The sequence below is a fragment of the Colias eurytheme genome, chromosome 3 (assembly GCF_061535395.1).
Source record: "Colias eurytheme isolate Ceu_HAF_F1 chromosome 3, ilColEury1 Martin Lab GWU primary, whole genome shotgun sequence".
Classification (NCBI taxonomy): domain Eukaryota; kingdom Metazoa; phylum Arthropoda; class Insecta; order Lepidoptera; family Pieridae; genus Colias; species Colias eurytheme.
This window is the reverse complement of record NC_142982.1, coordinates 5,926,628-5,945,922: the sequence shown is the minus strand read 5'-3', so window position 1 is coordinate 5,945,922 and position 19,295 is coordinate 5,926,628. Positions and strand designations below refer to the sequence as shown.

The window sequence follows — 19,295 nt, the reverse complement described above, 5'->3', positions numbered from 1 at the left end:
TGCGATAGTAGATATCTAAATAAATGTAATATTTCGTAATTTATTAGAATACAATTGCTAACAGTCATGCGTAGGCGCGTACGTACTACATGTATGAAGTAGTAACATAGTAAGTACTGTTTGTTACAATTCATTTATATCCAGGCCATAAAGGTTTGATCTTAAATTAGTTTCTAATTTTTGGTCCAAATAAACTCTTCTAAGCCATGCCAAGCTTCTCTAGGAGGATTAGGTATTTGATTTTATCAAAAACTTTCATATTATGTTTAATGAATTCTTAATTAGGTACGTATATGAAAATGTGAAAGATGTGAAATGTTCGTCTAATAATTAAGATGCATTTGTAGGAGCTAAAAGACATTTAACTCGTTCAAATCCAATTAATTTTTAGAACAAAATAATTTGATATGTTTAAACACATCCAATTCACTACCAAGCTTAACCAAATAATATACTTCCACAGTTTTTAAAATTGTGATGTTATAAAATTGACCGGGATATTTCGCAATTTTATTGAAAACATCTATCATCGAGCGAGTTGTTGGTAAACAACCGTCCAGCGTAGTAGACAAATACGTATATATATTGTAGACAAATACGTATATATATGTATAATTTTTTGCTGTCATTATGATTCTGTTACATGCCCAATGTCATGCTTAATTATCGTCGCATTGAAAATAAATTGCCGTGATCGGTTGTCCTCTCACATCATGTTACCAACTTGTACCTTTTATTAATAGGATGAAAAATGCCGAGTTAATTTACCATTTATTTTCAATGTTATTCTTGGATGCACCTATTTTAGTTCATAGTTGTAGCGATGCCCTTGTGACAACTGACAACTTAATCTGTTCACTGGTTCTGTAAACGGCGCAATATTTTTTTATGGAACCTTCATTTAAAAAAATATAGTTTTGTAAGCAGAAAAGTCAAATTTTGTCGCAACTTACTGCTCAATAAAGAGACATGAATATAATACATTTAATCATAATATTCAAAAATGTTATTTCCAATCCATTTCGAAAATAAAGTTAGGGACAGCAGATTATTGTTTTCAATGACCCACTAGGGTCACTAATTACGAATTAAAAATCTAACCAAGTATAAACAAAGTCATACAAAAGGTCGAACATTAGAACGTGGCACGTGCTAATGGTCATAGAATAGCTATCTAATTATTTCATTGTAGAGGCGATAGACGGCCAGTGGAGTGGTCGTTGATTGATATCACCAATCCGGCGGACGTTGCGTTGTACACCAATTTAACTCCACACATTACTGTAATATATCACACTGTCTGAACTTAAGTGAAGCAGAAGTGATTTATGAACAATGTCATATTGCAGGTTATTGATTTTGCGTCAGGCGTACGAGAGTGTTAACTATTTTGTTGCTCCTCTACTTTGTAACTTTTAGATGCTCTCGCTAATGGTTATTTCTTGTAAGCATCTATATAACAGGTTGATAACCGTTATATTTAAAAATAACATTGTAAGCACTGAGTAATGACCATTAATGTTTTATCGATGTAAAAATGAAGTGAATGTTGATGTGACTAATTTTCAGAACGACTCGAGTTGATAGCTTATAGTTATTAATTATATCCTTACATGAATAATTGAATAGGTACTTAATAGATATTTACAATATTGAAAATATGTATTAAGGAAATTGAATGTGATTAGGTATCGCTTTTGAGAATCAATACTTGTTATTTTATTTAAGTAGTAATTGATATAAAAGTAGTAAATAACAAAATGCTTTTAAATACGTACCTAAAAAAAAAACATTACGAGGAATCATATTTCAATGAAAAATATGTTAACCCGGTATAGATTGATTTCAATGTAGAATTTCGAATGATAATAATCAGTGGTCATATGACATGTCGTTGCTTCGGTGCAGAATCTCGGTTGATAAAATGGATCGTTTGAAAACGTATCAGCATGTATCAGCCTTGTATAATTTGCCACGAAGCCGAAACTCTCACCGGTTGTATTAATAATAATTATGCGCGTGCACAACTCCGGCCCCCTTTCAATGCTGCACTGAGCACGCAAGTATACAACGGATTTATGGTTGAATAAACTCCAATACAATATTAACTATTATTATTGTATTAAAACATTCTCATACTTTAAGGTTTCTGTTGTCATAATCATTATTTCACTTCTAAACGAGTATTATGTTGCACGCTATTTTTGCATACTAATTCTATTTTAATAATAATACATTGAAAAGTAATTTTATAAATTGAAAGAAAATATTCGTGATTTTTACTATTACTTTAGATTAATTAGCGATAGTATAACAGATACTAGCATAGTTCGTCACAATAATGTGAAGACACGAAGAAAAGCTAATGAAAGCGACGTACAACACCATTTAAGTAAATTAGTTTCGGCCCGAAGCCATTAATTTTCTGCACGGTCTCGTCAATGCGGTCGATTGCAGGCAAATTAATCGAATAACTATAGTTACCTATATTCGTCGAACCGGTCTCTATTATACGCATTCTTATAATTCCGCGACGAAAAGTGAAAATAGGCGTTGTGTGTGTGTATTTATCGATTACGATGACAAACCGTTATTTTCCCGATGATTCTAGGAGTATGTATGTAGTCTTTATATTGTACAGATGAATAAGTTATTGAGGTAGAATTATAGTATGTATATGGTATTTGAGAATGTGACCTTTGCCTCAGCGCAACAATTGCCACTCACTGAACAAAACTCAGTAACATTAATGGTGTCTTGACTGACCTATTGTGAGAGCCGTAGTTAGATCGGTACCTACTCTAGCATAGCATATGTGATACTTATAATAATCATTAGTTTAGTTGTAGGACTGAATAAAAATAACCGAATTAAAATGAATATAAACAGTGCGATAGATTTTAATGTTATAGGTATTTTATTAGGTACCTATACTATCAGATAATAATCAAATAGTGATTTTGCCAAAATATAAAATTCTTTTATCTATCGATATCTCTCTATTTTATAGCAATGTAAAACATAATTTTCTTTTCAAATTTATCTGCATAATTTATCTGATAAACTAGTTACAAGGAAATTGTTTAAATCAATATCAAACAATGAAAAGCCATTAAGCATAAATTTTAAAAGAATCCAAAAATAAATTATTAAGTGTTCATTGTTTAATTTATTATGTTTTCATATCGAACATGTAGGTATCTTAAATTATCGTTTCGGAAATGACAAGAGGTTCTTAATTACCCTAACTACACGAGGCTTATTAATAAGAAATTTATATTACCTACAGCAGTGATTTCGACTTGGCGTTATAAAATATTATCCATACTAATATTATAAATGCGAAAGTAACTCTGTCTGTCTGTCTGTTACTCAATCACGCCTAAACCAATGAAATTTGGTATGGAGATATTTTGATATCCGAGAAAGGACATGATAGGCTACCTTTTACTGCGAAATATGTACCACGGGCGAAGCCGGGGCGGACCTCTAGTAGTTTATATTTTGTTATTTTGAGCCTGTAGGTAGGAACTCCTGTTCGATTTGCATTTTGTATTTTTAAACGTCTGCCCTGTAACTAAAATAAATGTAACCTTATTAAATTTCCATAATTAGATAGTCCATTGTTTCCGTTTACATAACGATCAATTCAGCATTAAGAGTAACAGTATCTAAGAGTAGGAAGATACCAGCTAGCTTTCGATTTCATAATCCAAAGCTTTGTCGGATGCAACTTAAGTGATGTAATTTTGAAACGCTCAACGATGCAATCTGAATCAAATAATGCAATACTTTTGAGATAACCATCATTTATTCGTGATATAAGTAACTAACTTGTACACAACTGACAAAACGTTCTGCAATGTAATAATAAACTAAATATAATTATGTAAAAAGCTTTTACGTGGTTAAAACTATGTTACTCAAATAATATAATTACGAGTATGATGATATTTAATAAACATCAAACCCACTTTTTAATCTGTAAAACTTTTTAAAATCTTTGATATGTTGGGCATATATGTATATACAAATCGTAATGTTGGTTAATAAATGTCTGTACAATAATTTAGAATAATTAATGTACTTTATTATTATTTGAATATCAATTGATCAATATAGAAATATATAAATAAAAATAAATAGGAATTACTTCCAATTCATCCATTAATAAATGAATTTTTTCTAACCGTACTTAACGCTTATTAATTTTAGATTACTGCTCTTACGAGTAGGTACTATTGATTATTAAAATTCTTCGTACAAAGAGTGATTACATCAATAATATATAATCCCAGAAAGAATATCTTTATGAAACATGTACTGGCGTCTATTTTAATGAGTTACTCGTTATATTTGATGATTAGAATAGAAAAATAAGGGCCGATTTTTCAATGCTCGAATAAAACTTATCCATCCAATAAAGTATCACACGATAATATTAAAATGTCACGTAAACTGTCAAATACGGGCAATTGGAATACGTTTTTAAAATGGTAGTTTTATACATTATTCGACGAATAAGTTTTATCCAAGCATTGAAAAATCGGCCCTAAATTTATTTGGATTTGTGATAGGTATAAGCAATTGAAAAACGAATGAATAATTTAAATTCAAATTGACCTTGCAACTGATCAATAAATGTGCGTCCTCATTTCTCTTAAACTAGATTAGGAAGCATATGAACAGCATACATCAATCACATCATATATTTAGAGCGAAAATGATGTCCGATACAAAACCAGCTTCCAAAGAAAGATTTTAATCATGTTAGTTAAATGGCTACCACGTGGAGGTGGCAATAGAGGTTAAACCTGTTTCGAACACGGCATAGCCACGTGCTGCATTATTTGCTCTAATGCTCTATTCAGTCATTGTGCTGAGGCGAAGAATGAAGACCACATACGAGGGTTAACAAAGACCTATAGCTACTAAAGAGCTTGAGATTATCCATGCGGTATATTATACGCATCAAAATATATGGTTGACGAATAGTTCTATATTAAAACATACTCTGATTTATTACGATGTTCAACCAAATTATGTGTAGCGCTAGTTATAAGCCAAAAAGCTATAATCTTGCAGAAATAAGTACGAGATGATTCAATCGATTCAGATAAGAAACTAGTCCGAATAAATCTGATAAGGTGTAAATAAAAAGGTTGGAAAATTCATTGCGAAACCCGTGCATTATTATCATAGTGCCAGCATAATGGCCTCACAATTAATTCTTCAAAACCTTCAATGTAACAGTCGGCCATAAACTTAAATATAGAGATGCGATAACGAGGATTACGAAGTGAACAAAAACTAAAGAGTACGTTTGTTTACTTTTCGTTTGTGTATAATTGATAAAGAGTTTTTGCGCCATTTCATATTATGGCATTGACAGAAATGGATGAATAATCCAATAGTAACACCCAGGGAAAACTAAGGAGCGGTTCGCGTGAGCTCTGACATTGAGTAATGAGACGCCGTGAGATGCCACGAAATTGAAGTATGTTTTATTTTAATGAACCCATAGCACACGATGTGGGCCAACCGTTGGATATTCTATTACAAATGATGAAACCTTGCCTGAAACTTGATTGATTTTAGAATGCGGAAACCCATTACCTACACTCATGAAAACGTTTATTGCCTGTTCGCTAATCGAATGAGTTATTGGAAAGCAGACATGCACAATGCACATATTGCCTACAGAAAATTCTGCGTAGATATACATAGATCCTATAATTTAGATTGGCAGAGAGTTGATGGGTCGTAAAGTTAGACTTTTCTATACTTATTCCCAACTTGTTTTATTGCAAAATCCCAACCTTTATGTTACATCCTTGGATTGCTATAAAATTTTAATTAATTAAATATGCTGTGCAGTTTAAATTTATTGATCGTCTAGGGATAGGTAATTTCCGTTTGTCTGTTATGTTTTATATCCTGAAGTTATATTCATAATAATAGAGTATATGACTCAATTACATATATGATTTATATACCGCAGGATGGAATAACTGTTAACTACCAATCTATTAATAGCTAGATAATTACTTTTATACAATGGGATATGTTTTATATCGAATGTTCTTGCTGCGTTCCCTATTAAAATATATGTACATTGTACCTGTCGTATAGACCCAGTAAAGGTCCCGTGTACAATTAACAATAATTAAACATGGTATAGTATCAATTAACTAGCAATTAGTTTTATGCAATACATGTATAAAAATAGGTTGTATTAGGATATAAAGCAGACATATTCAAGAAATATAGGTATAGTCTCTAGTTCTCTACATAGTCATACTATGTCTGATTGAAACACGTTGAGTCAATTCTAATCACAGTTGCACGGCCTGACTGCGCAATAAGGCTCGACTTCTACCAATCGCAGGATAGTTCAGGTGAAGTGAGCAGTCAAGTTTCACGACAGGAAATACGTGATTGATAAATATTTAGCAGTCTCTTGAGACGCACGTAGCGTCGCAGGTGCAAGCGCGGGCAGGGGGTGGCCTTGCGGTCAACCCAGATGAGTCGCAGCCAAGTGTAGTCTCCCATTACGGAATCACCATCTCAGTATGCCTGTACAGTTATCCGCATAGCGACTGCGGTCATAGATGTGGGTCGAACACTTGTACGTAAAATTAAATCTATCGTTTGTGAGAACACGTTAACTGCGACCGTGGAGCAATTTTGATTTTCGTGTGCTTTGTTATTAGAGTGCTTGATGATGATGCTCGCCGTGATAGCGGAATGTTTATCGCATGCATCTTTCTCGAGTCACGTATATGGAACATAATTTGAGCATTAGCATTGAAAGCATTAATTCATTATTGTTCGGTGTGAAGTGGCTTAGTGACTAACAATTGCATGTACACAAATATTTGTGCTTTTTTATCTCTTTTATTTATAATTCCAAATGTTTTCACTATGCCCGCTCTTGCATAACGTAACGTTTATTTTTTTATACTTCATTAAAATATTGATCGTTACCGACTATTACATTAGATTGTTTAATGTCCACTTTCCTAACATAACTCATAAAATTTGAATAACATCCCTGCAAATTTTCCACGACAAAAACTATCCATTGTTGATAAATTTGCAGCCATGTTCATGAGGCAAACATAAATATTAAAAACACGCACTCTAGCCAATAAATGCTAAAATGCGCAATACTCGCAGACTTCGACAGGCTGCCGAAGGGGACGGTCCCCATCTATCATCTTGTCGCACTAATTCTTTTATGGATCGGTGTGATCAATAATTTTTCACATTTTTGCTCTATTCCAATAAGAAAGATATTAAAAATATTGGATGTATCAAGTTGTATTTAGTTTTAGCCTTTATCTTTCATATTACTAACTAGCGGTCCGCCCCGGCTTCGCCCGTGGTACATATTTACGTTTTCTCTACATAAAAACCATCCTCGTACTTCAAGGAATATAATAAAAAAAGAATTATCGAAATCGGTTCAGCCGTTCTCGAGTTATGCGCTTACCAACACATTTTGCGATTCATTTTTATATTTAAGAGAAGAAGATGTAACCCAATAAAAGTGTAACATTTCTTCATTATAAATGGAAATTTTGTATAATTTCGGTTTGATTTGTATTTCGAAATGAAACATTAATAAAAATATCAAAATACCTTTACAGACAATTTAAACGGACGAACATATTAGCAAAGATTGCATGATGATAAGGAAGACGATAAAACCACTCAAATTTTTATCTGTCTCTGATTGTAAATATGTACCTACCTATAGCGCCACAAAATTAAGTCAATGACAATATTTGAATCTCACTTGTGTAAAATGTTGATAACGAAATGCGGGCGATGTTTTAATATTGATTTAGCCTTTAGGTGAAATCTTCCACTGATAAAGATGTTGGAAAAAACGCATTTGGATGTAAATATCCGCTAATTTGCTAAGCGTAATGATGATAGCTTTGTTATTTACCTTTGAATATTTATGTTTCCTTCAAGATATAAATTATAAAGTACTTTCCAACCGTTTTTAAATGTGATTTAGATTGAGTTTAAAAATTTATCATTGTTTCTCGTGTTAAATGTCTTTAATTAAAGTATGATATACATGAATTTTAATAATAACAAGATATTAAGCCAAAATTGTACTTTAATCAATATTCATTATTCATATTCAATATCCACGCTACTATTCACGTAACAGAATTACTTAGTCAAGTCTAGTCAAGCCATGCATGCCCATATGCAATAATGCATACAAAGGATGCATTTCTCTATAACACTTAAGCAAACTAAACCCTTTGTGAGTGGCCTTGTGTTGACTTATATTAGCTCTCACGGCTCTTCAGCGCACTCGGTGTCGTGTGAACTTATTATGATCAACTCCATTCAGACAGACGTTTGGGTTCGGTGTGAAATAAGTTTACAAACAAGGCGAGCGTTATTGATCTAACAGCTTTGGCCAGACTAGGAACCCCCGTAACACAGGTACGTACATGCGCCGCGTCTACCCTCCATAATTTACCGCCAATGAAATTATGCGTTTAGTTACTGTTTCCGCGTACTAATTACCTCGACGGAGGAGACTGGCTATGGTTATATGGATTTACCCTACGCTACCAGTGAACTGTAAACTTCCGCTGTTTTTATTACACGTTGTAAGCGATTATGTTGAAGCCGATATGGCAATCATAAAAATCACGATTATCCAATACTTATATATTGTATTGGACAATCCAATGGATAATCCGATTTATATTGTGTTTGATAATGTTATCGCAAGTCTTTGTCTGATACCTAAATAAAATATGATATATAGTTCAATCTGATACAGTTTACACTTTATTTAAAGAAAATACTCTTATTTATCATAGATATGATATTATAAAAGCAAATTCATTGCGTAATTATGAATACCTTCATGAATATTACATATAGCAAAATATCGTGCCGACGGCAATTCTCACTTTTTCAAATACCATCATTTGATATTTGTTCACGCAATTTACTTCGTTACGCAAAATCAATATAATGTTATACGACACAAAGTAAATAGAAATGCTGTAGACTTTGTAGAACATAGAAGTGCGCAATCAAAAACTGCTCGTCAAAGTTTTTGATTGCGCTCTAGTTTTCAATTAAATTGAAAGCTCTTCAAATATTTCCGTAACGTCCTTTTAAATATACATATTTAATTAACTAAATATAATTATTATTTATGCGATATCACGCCTTGTTTATATTTTTGTATTAGATTAAACGTAGCGTAAGTATTGATAGAGTTTGAATCCTTTTTAACAATACTAAAAATGTAAAACGAGGCAGGAGGCTAGGCTTACATTGCATTTAATATCGCGTATTCCCTAAAATATTTTGTGGCAATTGAAAACGTTAAAGAATATTTAAAATAGGTCAATTCACTTCGTTGAGCTTCGATGAAGTCATAATTAGCAGGTGTCATCGGTTACACGCTCCAAAAACGTAAAGTCAAGGATAAAATTTCGAGCTGCACGACGCTCCGTGACCCAAAATAAGTCATTCCCTATTTGTACATATATGCCTTTGGCACCATAAATAACTCTGTCAGCTTTTTCTGAACCGACATTTCCAAATAATAGAGTTGATTATAATAGCCAATTTTCATTATTAAAATAAATGCAAAACGCTTGTTAATTAAGATGCTGATAACATTTTTACTATCACAATACGATACAAGTAGGTACGTTTCATGTTACTGATTGTAACCCAATATCTAAATCATTAAAAAATAATTAAAACTCCGATAATTTAAAATTTAATCGCAAAATATATATTTAGTGTACAAATAGTTGATAAATTTTTATTGTTACAAATATTATTACAAAATAGAGCAAGAGGTTCTAAGTTCTAACGACCGTTTTCAATTTTCCTTATATCCGTCGATTCTTATCAGTGTCTTTTAAACTCGACAGCATAATATCCACACTCCACAGCTATCCTGTTGACTTGCTTCCTAACTTTTAACTATACAAAGGTTTCCTAGGGCCTTTAAAGGCATAATATAAAAATTATCTATACTAATACATATTATAAAGAGGAAAGGTTTGTATGTATGTATGTATGGTTTTCACGCATAAACTACTGGACCGATTTTGATGAAATTTGGCACAGATAATCTTTAGACCCTGAGAAAGAACATAGGCTAACTTTTATTGCGAAATATGTACCACGGGCGAAGCCGGGGCGGACCGCTAGTATTTAATAATAACGACATTATAACTTCTTCTGTAATCGTTAAAATATTATATAAACGAACCATTATGCGGTGAGGCGTTCTTTGCCGCATAGAATGCGTGTTTAGTACATTTATTTTATTGGCCAAACTCCAATTTTCATTACGCCAACAGTCAATACAATTATCTATTTTTTCTAAAAAGCTTTATAGCGTAAATGCGGCTTAATTAGTAGGTTATTTTAGTACGTAACCTATTTTCCTAACGAACCTCTTTAGTTAAGCGATCAGTGTCGCACAGTGGAGCTTAGTTAGTCCTCTGATGTTCGATAGAGCTCCAGCAGGCGTAAATGTCTCCGGTCACGCGAGTGGTCCCACAGAGACTTGACAACATTATATTGATTAAAATAAAATTGTCTCTTGAAGTCACGGCATACTTTACAGTCTACGAAGGCTTGCAGTAATTTTTACGATGTATTTGCATTGGACATCATGATGCTGCGCTTTGCGGTTTCACCCGCGTGGCTCCGCTCCTGTTGGTCTTAGCGTAATGATTATAGCCTATAGCCTTCCTCGATAAATATCCTCTCTAACACTTAAAGAATTTTTCAAATCGTAGTTCCTGAGATTAGCGCGTTCAAAAAAACAAACAAACTCTTCAGCTTTATAATATTAGAATAGATATATACATTATACATAGTGACAGACTATAGGATCATAATACAGAGGATGCATCATTTCGATGCCAATGTTTGGGTTGGATTTGTAAATTGGTTTACGATAAGATATTATATTCGACAGTATTTATTATCTTATCTTTGGTTCCGCCAAAATGATAGCTGTTGATAGATTTCGCGAATATGTACCTCGATTTTTCGGAATATGTATTGGTAAAAAATAATCGTATCTTTACTTTCGAATATCTTTAGCAGTGTAATAATTATCTGGGTATTTCCTTCATTCCAAATAATATCTATACTAATATTATAAAGAGGAAAGGTTTGTAATTATGTATGTGTGTATGTATGGTTTTCACGCATAAACTACTGGACCGATTTCAAAAATTCTTTCACCATTAGAAAGCTGCATCTTCACTGAGCAACATAGGCTATATTGCATTTTCAAAAAAAATAGAGATCCTTACCAAAAATGCAATAATGTAACCCAAGGTGTAAAAAAATCAACTTGAGATATAGGATAGTTTAAACATGTAGGTACCACGGGCGAAGCCGGGGCGGACCGCTAGTTTTATATAAAAACAAATAATCACCTATGAATAAATCTTTCCAGAACTATATAAGTCTTAAAATGTAAAGCTTGTCCTGTCATTAAATATCTAATTAGTTATAATCTGAATTGCTTACAGATGGATGGCACCAGTGAGTCTGGCTATTCACGCGCCGGGCGCTGACCTGACTCCTACAGTGAACAGCATCAGATACTTACGAGATTGCCTTAGTAACGAGCTCGTTAAGCAGTTCGTCACCTTTCACATATTTTTTTCCCACAAACATATACCCAGTAAGGTTAGTAATTTAAAATGGCTATATGGTGTAATAAGGTAATAACATACGTTGCAGACTTATGTCTGTGTCTGTGTAATGTGACTTCATTCATTCAATGAGAAGGTCTCAAACTCTTAAGTGTAACATTAGCAGCATTCATTAAATTTTTATCAATGACTAGATGTTTATAAAGATGAAAATTTTATGCTTAAACCAGGAAAATAATAAGTACTTTTTGAAACATTGGTATTATCCTTTATTTTGTGCGGAAAAGATGAATGATTTATAATATTGAATTGGTGGTTATTCGTGATGTCACTTCAGTATGATATAAACCGCAATGTAACAGAGCTTTTGACTGAAATAAGACACGACCATAATACATTGTCACCTTTTTCTTTAAAGTCATTGGCGAACAAGGCCAAGGTTAGATCGGCCTCCGAAATCTTGGCAATGTTACTTGTAACATTTATTGTTAATAGTGTCACCTTCTTTCTATGGCTCTTTATTAAAATGATTACAATAGGCGTAGCCTATGCATCTGTGAAGAGGTTATATTGGTAAAAATAAATAACAAAGAAAATCTAGTAAATGAAAAACGTAGAACGTGAACCCGTCTATTACGAGTCGGTTCGTTGCTTTTTATTTATAGGAAAAAGTTATCTTAACCTAGTCTGTCATGACTAAAAATTAAATTATTTAAACATACAGAAGCTGAGTCATATAAAAAGAGGTCAGTCTGCTACAGTCTATTTCAAGCTCAGAAATGAAACTATAAATTTTAGGATGACGATATCCTGTTCTATTTATGATAATCTGTAGTAGTTGGATGCATCTGGTTTAATGCTATATTATCTTTACGGTTATAAGTAATGTACCCTGCCAGAACGGCGATCTTTAGCAGTTAAGATATAGAAATCAGGACTTATTGGTTTGGCAAGGAGCTAACCATAGAAGAAATGGTCAGAGATATAACTTAAAATTCCATTTTCTTTACAGATACCTGATCCAGATGTCCTTATACAGACACCTTATAATTGTACCGGAAAGCCTCCATATGCAAATGTGACTACAACATACATGAAGGAAAAGAATTTGTTATATCCAGTGAATGTTGCGAGAAATATAGCCAGGGACGCCGCTGTAACACACTTCATACTGCCATCTGATATAGAGCTATATCCTAGTCCGAATTTAATACCAAGATTTTTGAATATGATTGCGCGTAATGCTAAGCCACTGAGCACGTCCACTAAACCCAGAGTGTTTCCGATAAGCATATTTGAAGTGGATGCCAAAGTTCAAGTAAGTTTTATTCAAATTATTTATCAGATCTGTTTCTCTCTATCTTTCATAGGAGTTTGAAGACCCCGGCCAGAAAACGAGCATACTTGATACGTTTAATGAGCTGCTAAAGTCGGATACCTTAACACTGTGCCTTAACATATATGTATTAAATTTCGACATAAATGTTTTATATATTAATGGGTAACTTATTTACTCGTGAATCAAATGAATCAAATGAATCAATATAATTATTAAACTTTCAGGTGCCATCGACTAAAACGGAGCTGCGGGCGATGTTGGCCAACAAAACTGCCATTCCATTTCACAAATTCGTATGCCCTAACTGTCACAATATTCCCCAAGGCCAGCAGTGGATGAATGCAGTTGAAACCAATCGTACGTATCACTTACCGTTTCAATGTATATCCCTTAGTATTAAAATTCATTCACCATCAGCCAATTTCATTCCCACTGCAGGGACACGGGCCTTCCACCAGAGTCTGTGTCCATAATACATAATTAAACTGATACAAACAATTTTCTCTTGCTTGAGGTTTGGCGACGTCAGCCAATATTCAAAGAGACTGGGCAACTTGGCGTAATTAAAATTTAAGAGAACAAGTATTTAAGCTTATTCAAGTTCACCTTTACTTCATATTTCACGTAATTTGATAATTCGATGCAACCATGGCAAGATTATGTAGGGTGGGTACACTGCCTCTCAGAGTTAAAAATATCTGTAGTGTCTATAAACTGCATAATTCTATCATAATCATTTAAATAATGATAATAAATAGGATAAAACGGGTAAAGGATAAACGTCAAATATATTTTTAAACCTACATTAAAGTGTTTTTATCTTTTAATTACCGTAATAACATCATTAAAAGGAACTGCGCATGATTACGTTTAAACTTTAAAGCCTTTGGTTTGAATAATAAGCAAACATATACAACGGAAATACCTGTTTAGATTGTGTGTAATTAAATACACAGAGGACTTATTTTTAATAGATATCATAAATATTTAAATATAACTTTATTACAACAATCTTAAATAATTACTTACTCAACGACGCTCGTCGAGAGCTTAATTCTCATATTCACTCGGAGCATGCATTTGCGGTTATAAGGGGACATTATGAAAATTATGGAAAATAATGTCCCTAGGAACACAATTAGTACCGTTTCCCGTGTTATTGCAATACAAAAGCAATTAATCTCAGCACTGTCGGTATCGTGAGCTATTTATGCCGTAAATAGTATGGCGTGGACTGCGTATGGGGCATTCTAATTGTGTATTATGGTTCAACGACCGCAGTGCCCGTCGTTCCCAGACGGTTGGCTCCATTCTTACGCTAATTTGCAAAATCGCAAACTTCGCTACCGCAGCCTTGCGCAAGATTTTCTGACGCAACCGATCGATTTGCATGGGTTTTGATAATCTCGACGAGTCATTACTTTCACGCTTGTTCAATGTGAATATGTCTATGTTTGCACATTTAAATTTATTGAACGATTTGTAGTACCTGTTAATTCTAGTTGTAAATTTTGATTAAATCATTTTGATAAGGTAGTAAAGATTATTCTGATTGTTATTTTCAGAAATGGATGTATTTCACGTGGGAAAACGCAGAGGAAAATTTGTTCATTGGGAACCAATTTTCATAGGAACCCATCAAGATCCCTACTATGATGAGCGTCTCAGCTGGGAGGGGAAGAAAGACAAAATGACCCAGGTATTATTCTGTAGCTTTTGACATACCATACAAAATATAAATTACTTTTAATAGTATTAATCTTATTAATCATCATTATTTGGTTTACAGGGCTACGTGCTATGTGTGAAAGACTACGATTTTATGATATTAAACAACGCTTTCCTGATACACAAGCCCGGTATCAAACATTACGTGAAGAATGCGAAAAGAGACGCCATAGCGGGCCGGCAGTCCGCATTCGTAAAAAACGTTATAATGCCCGAGTTAAAGAAGCTTTTCGGAACTAGAAACGGTTGCGCACTGTGACGAAAATATTTGAAGGCGAAAAGTACCTCTAGAATTTGAATGCACAACGCTATGATGTGTTGATCCCCCAAAGCGTAATGACTAATCATAAAAAAACAATTTATAGCATTATCGGGCTTATACCGATCGTTAATGATTCTAAAACATTATACATGAATGTGCACTCTAAATTGAGCTCTATAAAACTAAATTGTTTCGCAGTGGAACGATGTAATTAATTTCAGTCGCCAATTTTTTGTTGCTAATTGGAATCGCTTCGAATACTTGACATACTAACTTGGCATCGGCATATTACCGTAACGACGATGCTACATTAAATCGATTTTAAATGATTATATAGAGTGTGAACGCTTTGGTGGAGCCACGTTAACTTTTTTTTAGATAATCTGTGACTACAGGGTGCGATTTTCCGCCTGCCTTTTATACACTTTTATACAATGCGGTGAGGAGTTGAAACGAAACATATCATATTGTTAATTCGATGATTTTAACGTAGACAATATCCAGTGAACAATCCGTGTCTTGACTCATATGATTAGTTTTTGAATTGACGTCTTACATTGCCTAATTTATAAATGCGCTGGTCTGAAAATTCAGATAGCCCTAAACCGAGTCCAGGGAATTGCTAAGCTATTCATATAATATATTAAAGGCCTTAAGTCATTTCTTTTGTCTAAGTAGAAAAAATATATATATCGCTATTGTAAATAAGTATTCTTGCGCTACTACATTTTGTTTAAGTATAAAGGAGCAACTTGACCGAGATATTTAAGTGCTTCTTTACTACAGAATAAGTTTTATTAATCTTAATAATAATTAATGATTATATTGCTTAATATTTTTAAGTTCTTGCTTTACATAGCATAATGTGATTCCAGTATATGTAACTCAGAAAAATCTAAATTATTTTGTAGATATTTTATAATGCGATGCACAAAGTCAATCGTAAATTTTCATGGTAAATTCCTGATACGCATTTTATACGGTATATTATTATATTATGAATATTAATAATTAATAGATACGCTATTGTAATCGTAGAATACAATACGAATAAGTCACTATTTTGCTTAGAAAACATAGTCATAAGTGCGAGTCCGTTTTCCATTAAAATGCCTATTTTATGTATAAATATTAAATATAGCATCGACTTTGGTATTCATGTTCAAAAATTATATTCTATTAGATAAGTTGTATATTTAAAATGGGCCTTATGGTACTGGTATAAGTGTTTAAACTCACCACGTTCGACTTAGGATTTAAGTTAGTTTAAGATCTTTTTTCTTCTTTGCTATCGGTTTCTTGAAATCATTTTGTAATGCTCTTATTGTGTATTGGAACATTAATTTAGAACAATACATATTAAGATTGAAGTATTAGTTACGATTTAGCGTTATGCCAATTTCTTATATAATTATTTATGCTTACTTTAGTTTTACGCTCTGGGTTTTGGTAACGGTATATGCATGTGGTGAGTTTTCACTTTAGGCGAAGTGCCTCTTTAGATTAAGCAACATATAAAGTCTTGCAATGTGATCATTAAAAATGTATTTATCAGTAATGTATAATTTTAATCATGTGATCATAATTTCGGACATTTCATTAAAATTTAACAGGTATCTTGTAATCTGAAATAAAGAAAATCAAAAGTTATTGGTTATTTTATTTTCTTCTTTTACATATTGTGCTGCTGCATGAAGGACTTAGGAATAAAATATATATATTGATTTGCATTAATTAAATCAACATAAAATTGCTTTTATGCTTGAAGTCAAGAAAGTAGCACGCAATGCACCAAATTATGATGCATCCTCTAATTTCCATGACTTTATCTATGAAATGCACTTCAAGTACGCTGGAAAAATTATAATAAAGTTAGTTGTTGTAAGATATATCCCATTTGATCGTCTATACGTTGGGCCTGGTGGATAATGGCTGTCTGGTGGACGGCTTGAGTTCCTAAATCTAGCAAATTCGTCGTAGGTCTCGATGCGGCTTCGAGTACGAGTTGAAAACTCGACAGGATTATCTTGTTCTGGTGATAATTCACTTTGGTCCTTATGTTCTTCTTGAGAAGGTACATCTGACGAATGATCAGATTCTAGGTGGTTCTTTTGAGACTTATTTCTGATAAGACTTATATTTAAAATGTTTAGGAAAAAATATTATATTAAGAAAGTAGATAAAAATGTGGAACAACACACCGTTTACTTGTCATGGTAAGTTGGCATTTTACTGCAGTTATAATAAACAATTTATATAATAACCAAGATAATAACGTTCTTGTTGCACAATGAAAGGATTCTAGATTTCTGTATCTATGAAAGTTTAAAGGTGAGAATCACAGGTGATAATCATTAAAAAAAATAGTACTTAGCATCATTAAATCTAAAAACAATTTTTTAAACTTTAAATAAATTGGAAAAAGATACACAGACAAATAATAATCCAAACCATCGCAAATGCCTCTTAAGCTCATAATACATAAACGATTTACACACAGATTTACATATCTTATGCTATTGCCACCAAATAAAATAAAATGAACTGCATACGGACAAAAAGCGGACAAACTATACCGAAAAAAATACTCGTCTACTCTTTTAAGTTTTGCTTTATTAATATACCTACTAGCTGCGCCCCGCGGTTTCACCCGCGTGCGTGAATGAGTTTTTCCTTTTAATCCTAACGTTCCTCTGGGAATATCGGTATAGAAAATAGCCTAAGTTACCTACTTCTTATAACAACACCAGCTATCTGTCAGTGAAACTCCCGTCAAAATCGGTCCAGCCGTTCTTGAAATTAGCTGGAACAAACAGACAGACAGACAAAAATTGTAATATGCATTGAGTAAAAATTTGTTATTTCAACATTAAAAACAGACATTCCAATCATTGTATTATTGGTATGATAATATGTCGTAGGCAAATTTAATGATTTCGTCGTTTTCCTGCGACATAATATGTCTGTAATACAGACTCTGTATGTCCACCATAAAACATTAAGGAAAAAACTTTTAGGTAAATTCAAAAACGCGCGCGCTGCGCGGTCATAAAACATATTAACATAAAATATACCTAAAAAAATAACAAAGAAACAATATGCTAAAATAATTCCAGTGCCTTCCTTTAACAAAATGAGAAATCAAATAACGCGAAATCCCAAATTACTTTGACATTCCAGACGCTTCGCTTGCAGAATACTGATGAGTTAGCGGCTCAACGAACAGATGAGATAAGGAAGTTGATCCTAAACTACGTGCATTACATTATACCCACCGAACGGTTTTTCCATCTACACTAAAATATAATATATTGGTATCAATCTTTTAACTGTAATACATATTCTATTGAGAACAGCATCTGTACTGAGTCACTATTCTAAAATATAGTTTATCAACATATTTTGTACGCAATATGACTAGCCTAAGCACGACTTGAAACAGGTTTATTGTTTAATATTATTAGTTTTTAAATCTTGCCAACATTTAAATATTCGTATCTATTTGAAATTCTATTCAGATAGGTATTTTATGAAAAAAAACACATCCAAACACCTTGGAAATGGATTGACCGATTTTTTTTACATAACTTATCTATCTGCAAAAGTTCGTTAAAATATAGGCCCAAACGTGCCCAAACTATGAAGATGTGAGGCGTGCGATGTCCTGGCATAGCAAAGTTTGCAGGATCAGTTTCTTCACTGAATTCATTCAGATACCTATTAAGTATTATCTAGGATACATAGGTCATAGAATATGAGTCATTAAGATTTATACCTTGGTACTCCTTTAGCCTTTAAGTACCAAATAGCAAATTATGTTTATATATATATGTCACCAAGCTGTATTTCATTGACAGTTGAAATTTTCAGAGACGGTAGGTATATTTCTATTGACCCTATTAAACAAATAATTAAATAAAAGGTTAAGCAAGGATTTGGGCTTTCATAAATTGGATAGGTGAATGTTTTTTTAACAGAACGAATATACGGAATACTATTGTTTCCTAATAGGTACTTATAGTCTGACTCGCGATTAACAGATTTTTAACGATGTATTATAGATGTTAAAAAAAAAGATAAATTACTATCGTATTTCGCTTTTAATTGCATTACCAATCGGTTCTTTGATATCCTGCAAATATTTAGTCATGATTTTTTCTGATTAATTTTTCATTTAGCAGCTCAATGAATTAACTAGGTGTATTAACTAAATAATGAATTGCGATACAAAGCCTCTTAATACTATCATTTATTGGGTCCATGATACTATGAAAAATCT

At 32.9% G+C, this 19,295-nt stretch overlaps 1 protein-coding gene across 1 annotated transcript in view; it reads left to right on the top strand.

Annotated features, from left to right (window-relative positions):
* Positions 1-16,666, top strand: part of LOC149909606 (beta-1,4-glucuronyltransferase 1) — a 40,500-nt gene extending 23,834 nt beyond the window's left edge. The window contains exons 3-7 of the mRNA XM_090119650.1: positions 11,562-11,721; positions 12,700-13,005; positions 13,251-13,383; positions 14,592-14,725; positions 14,816-16,666. Coding sequence (XP_089975776.1) covers positions 11,562-11,721; positions 12,700-13,005; positions 13,251-13,383; positions 14,592-14,725; positions 14,816-15,013 — 931 coding nt within the window. The 3' untranslated portion in view covers positions 15,014-16,666. The remainder of the gene's footprint in view (positions 1-11,561; positions 11,722-12,699; positions 13,006-13,250; positions 13,384-14,591; positions 14,726-14,815) is intronic.
* The last annotated feature ends 2,629 nt before the right edge of the window (positions 16,667-19,295 follow it).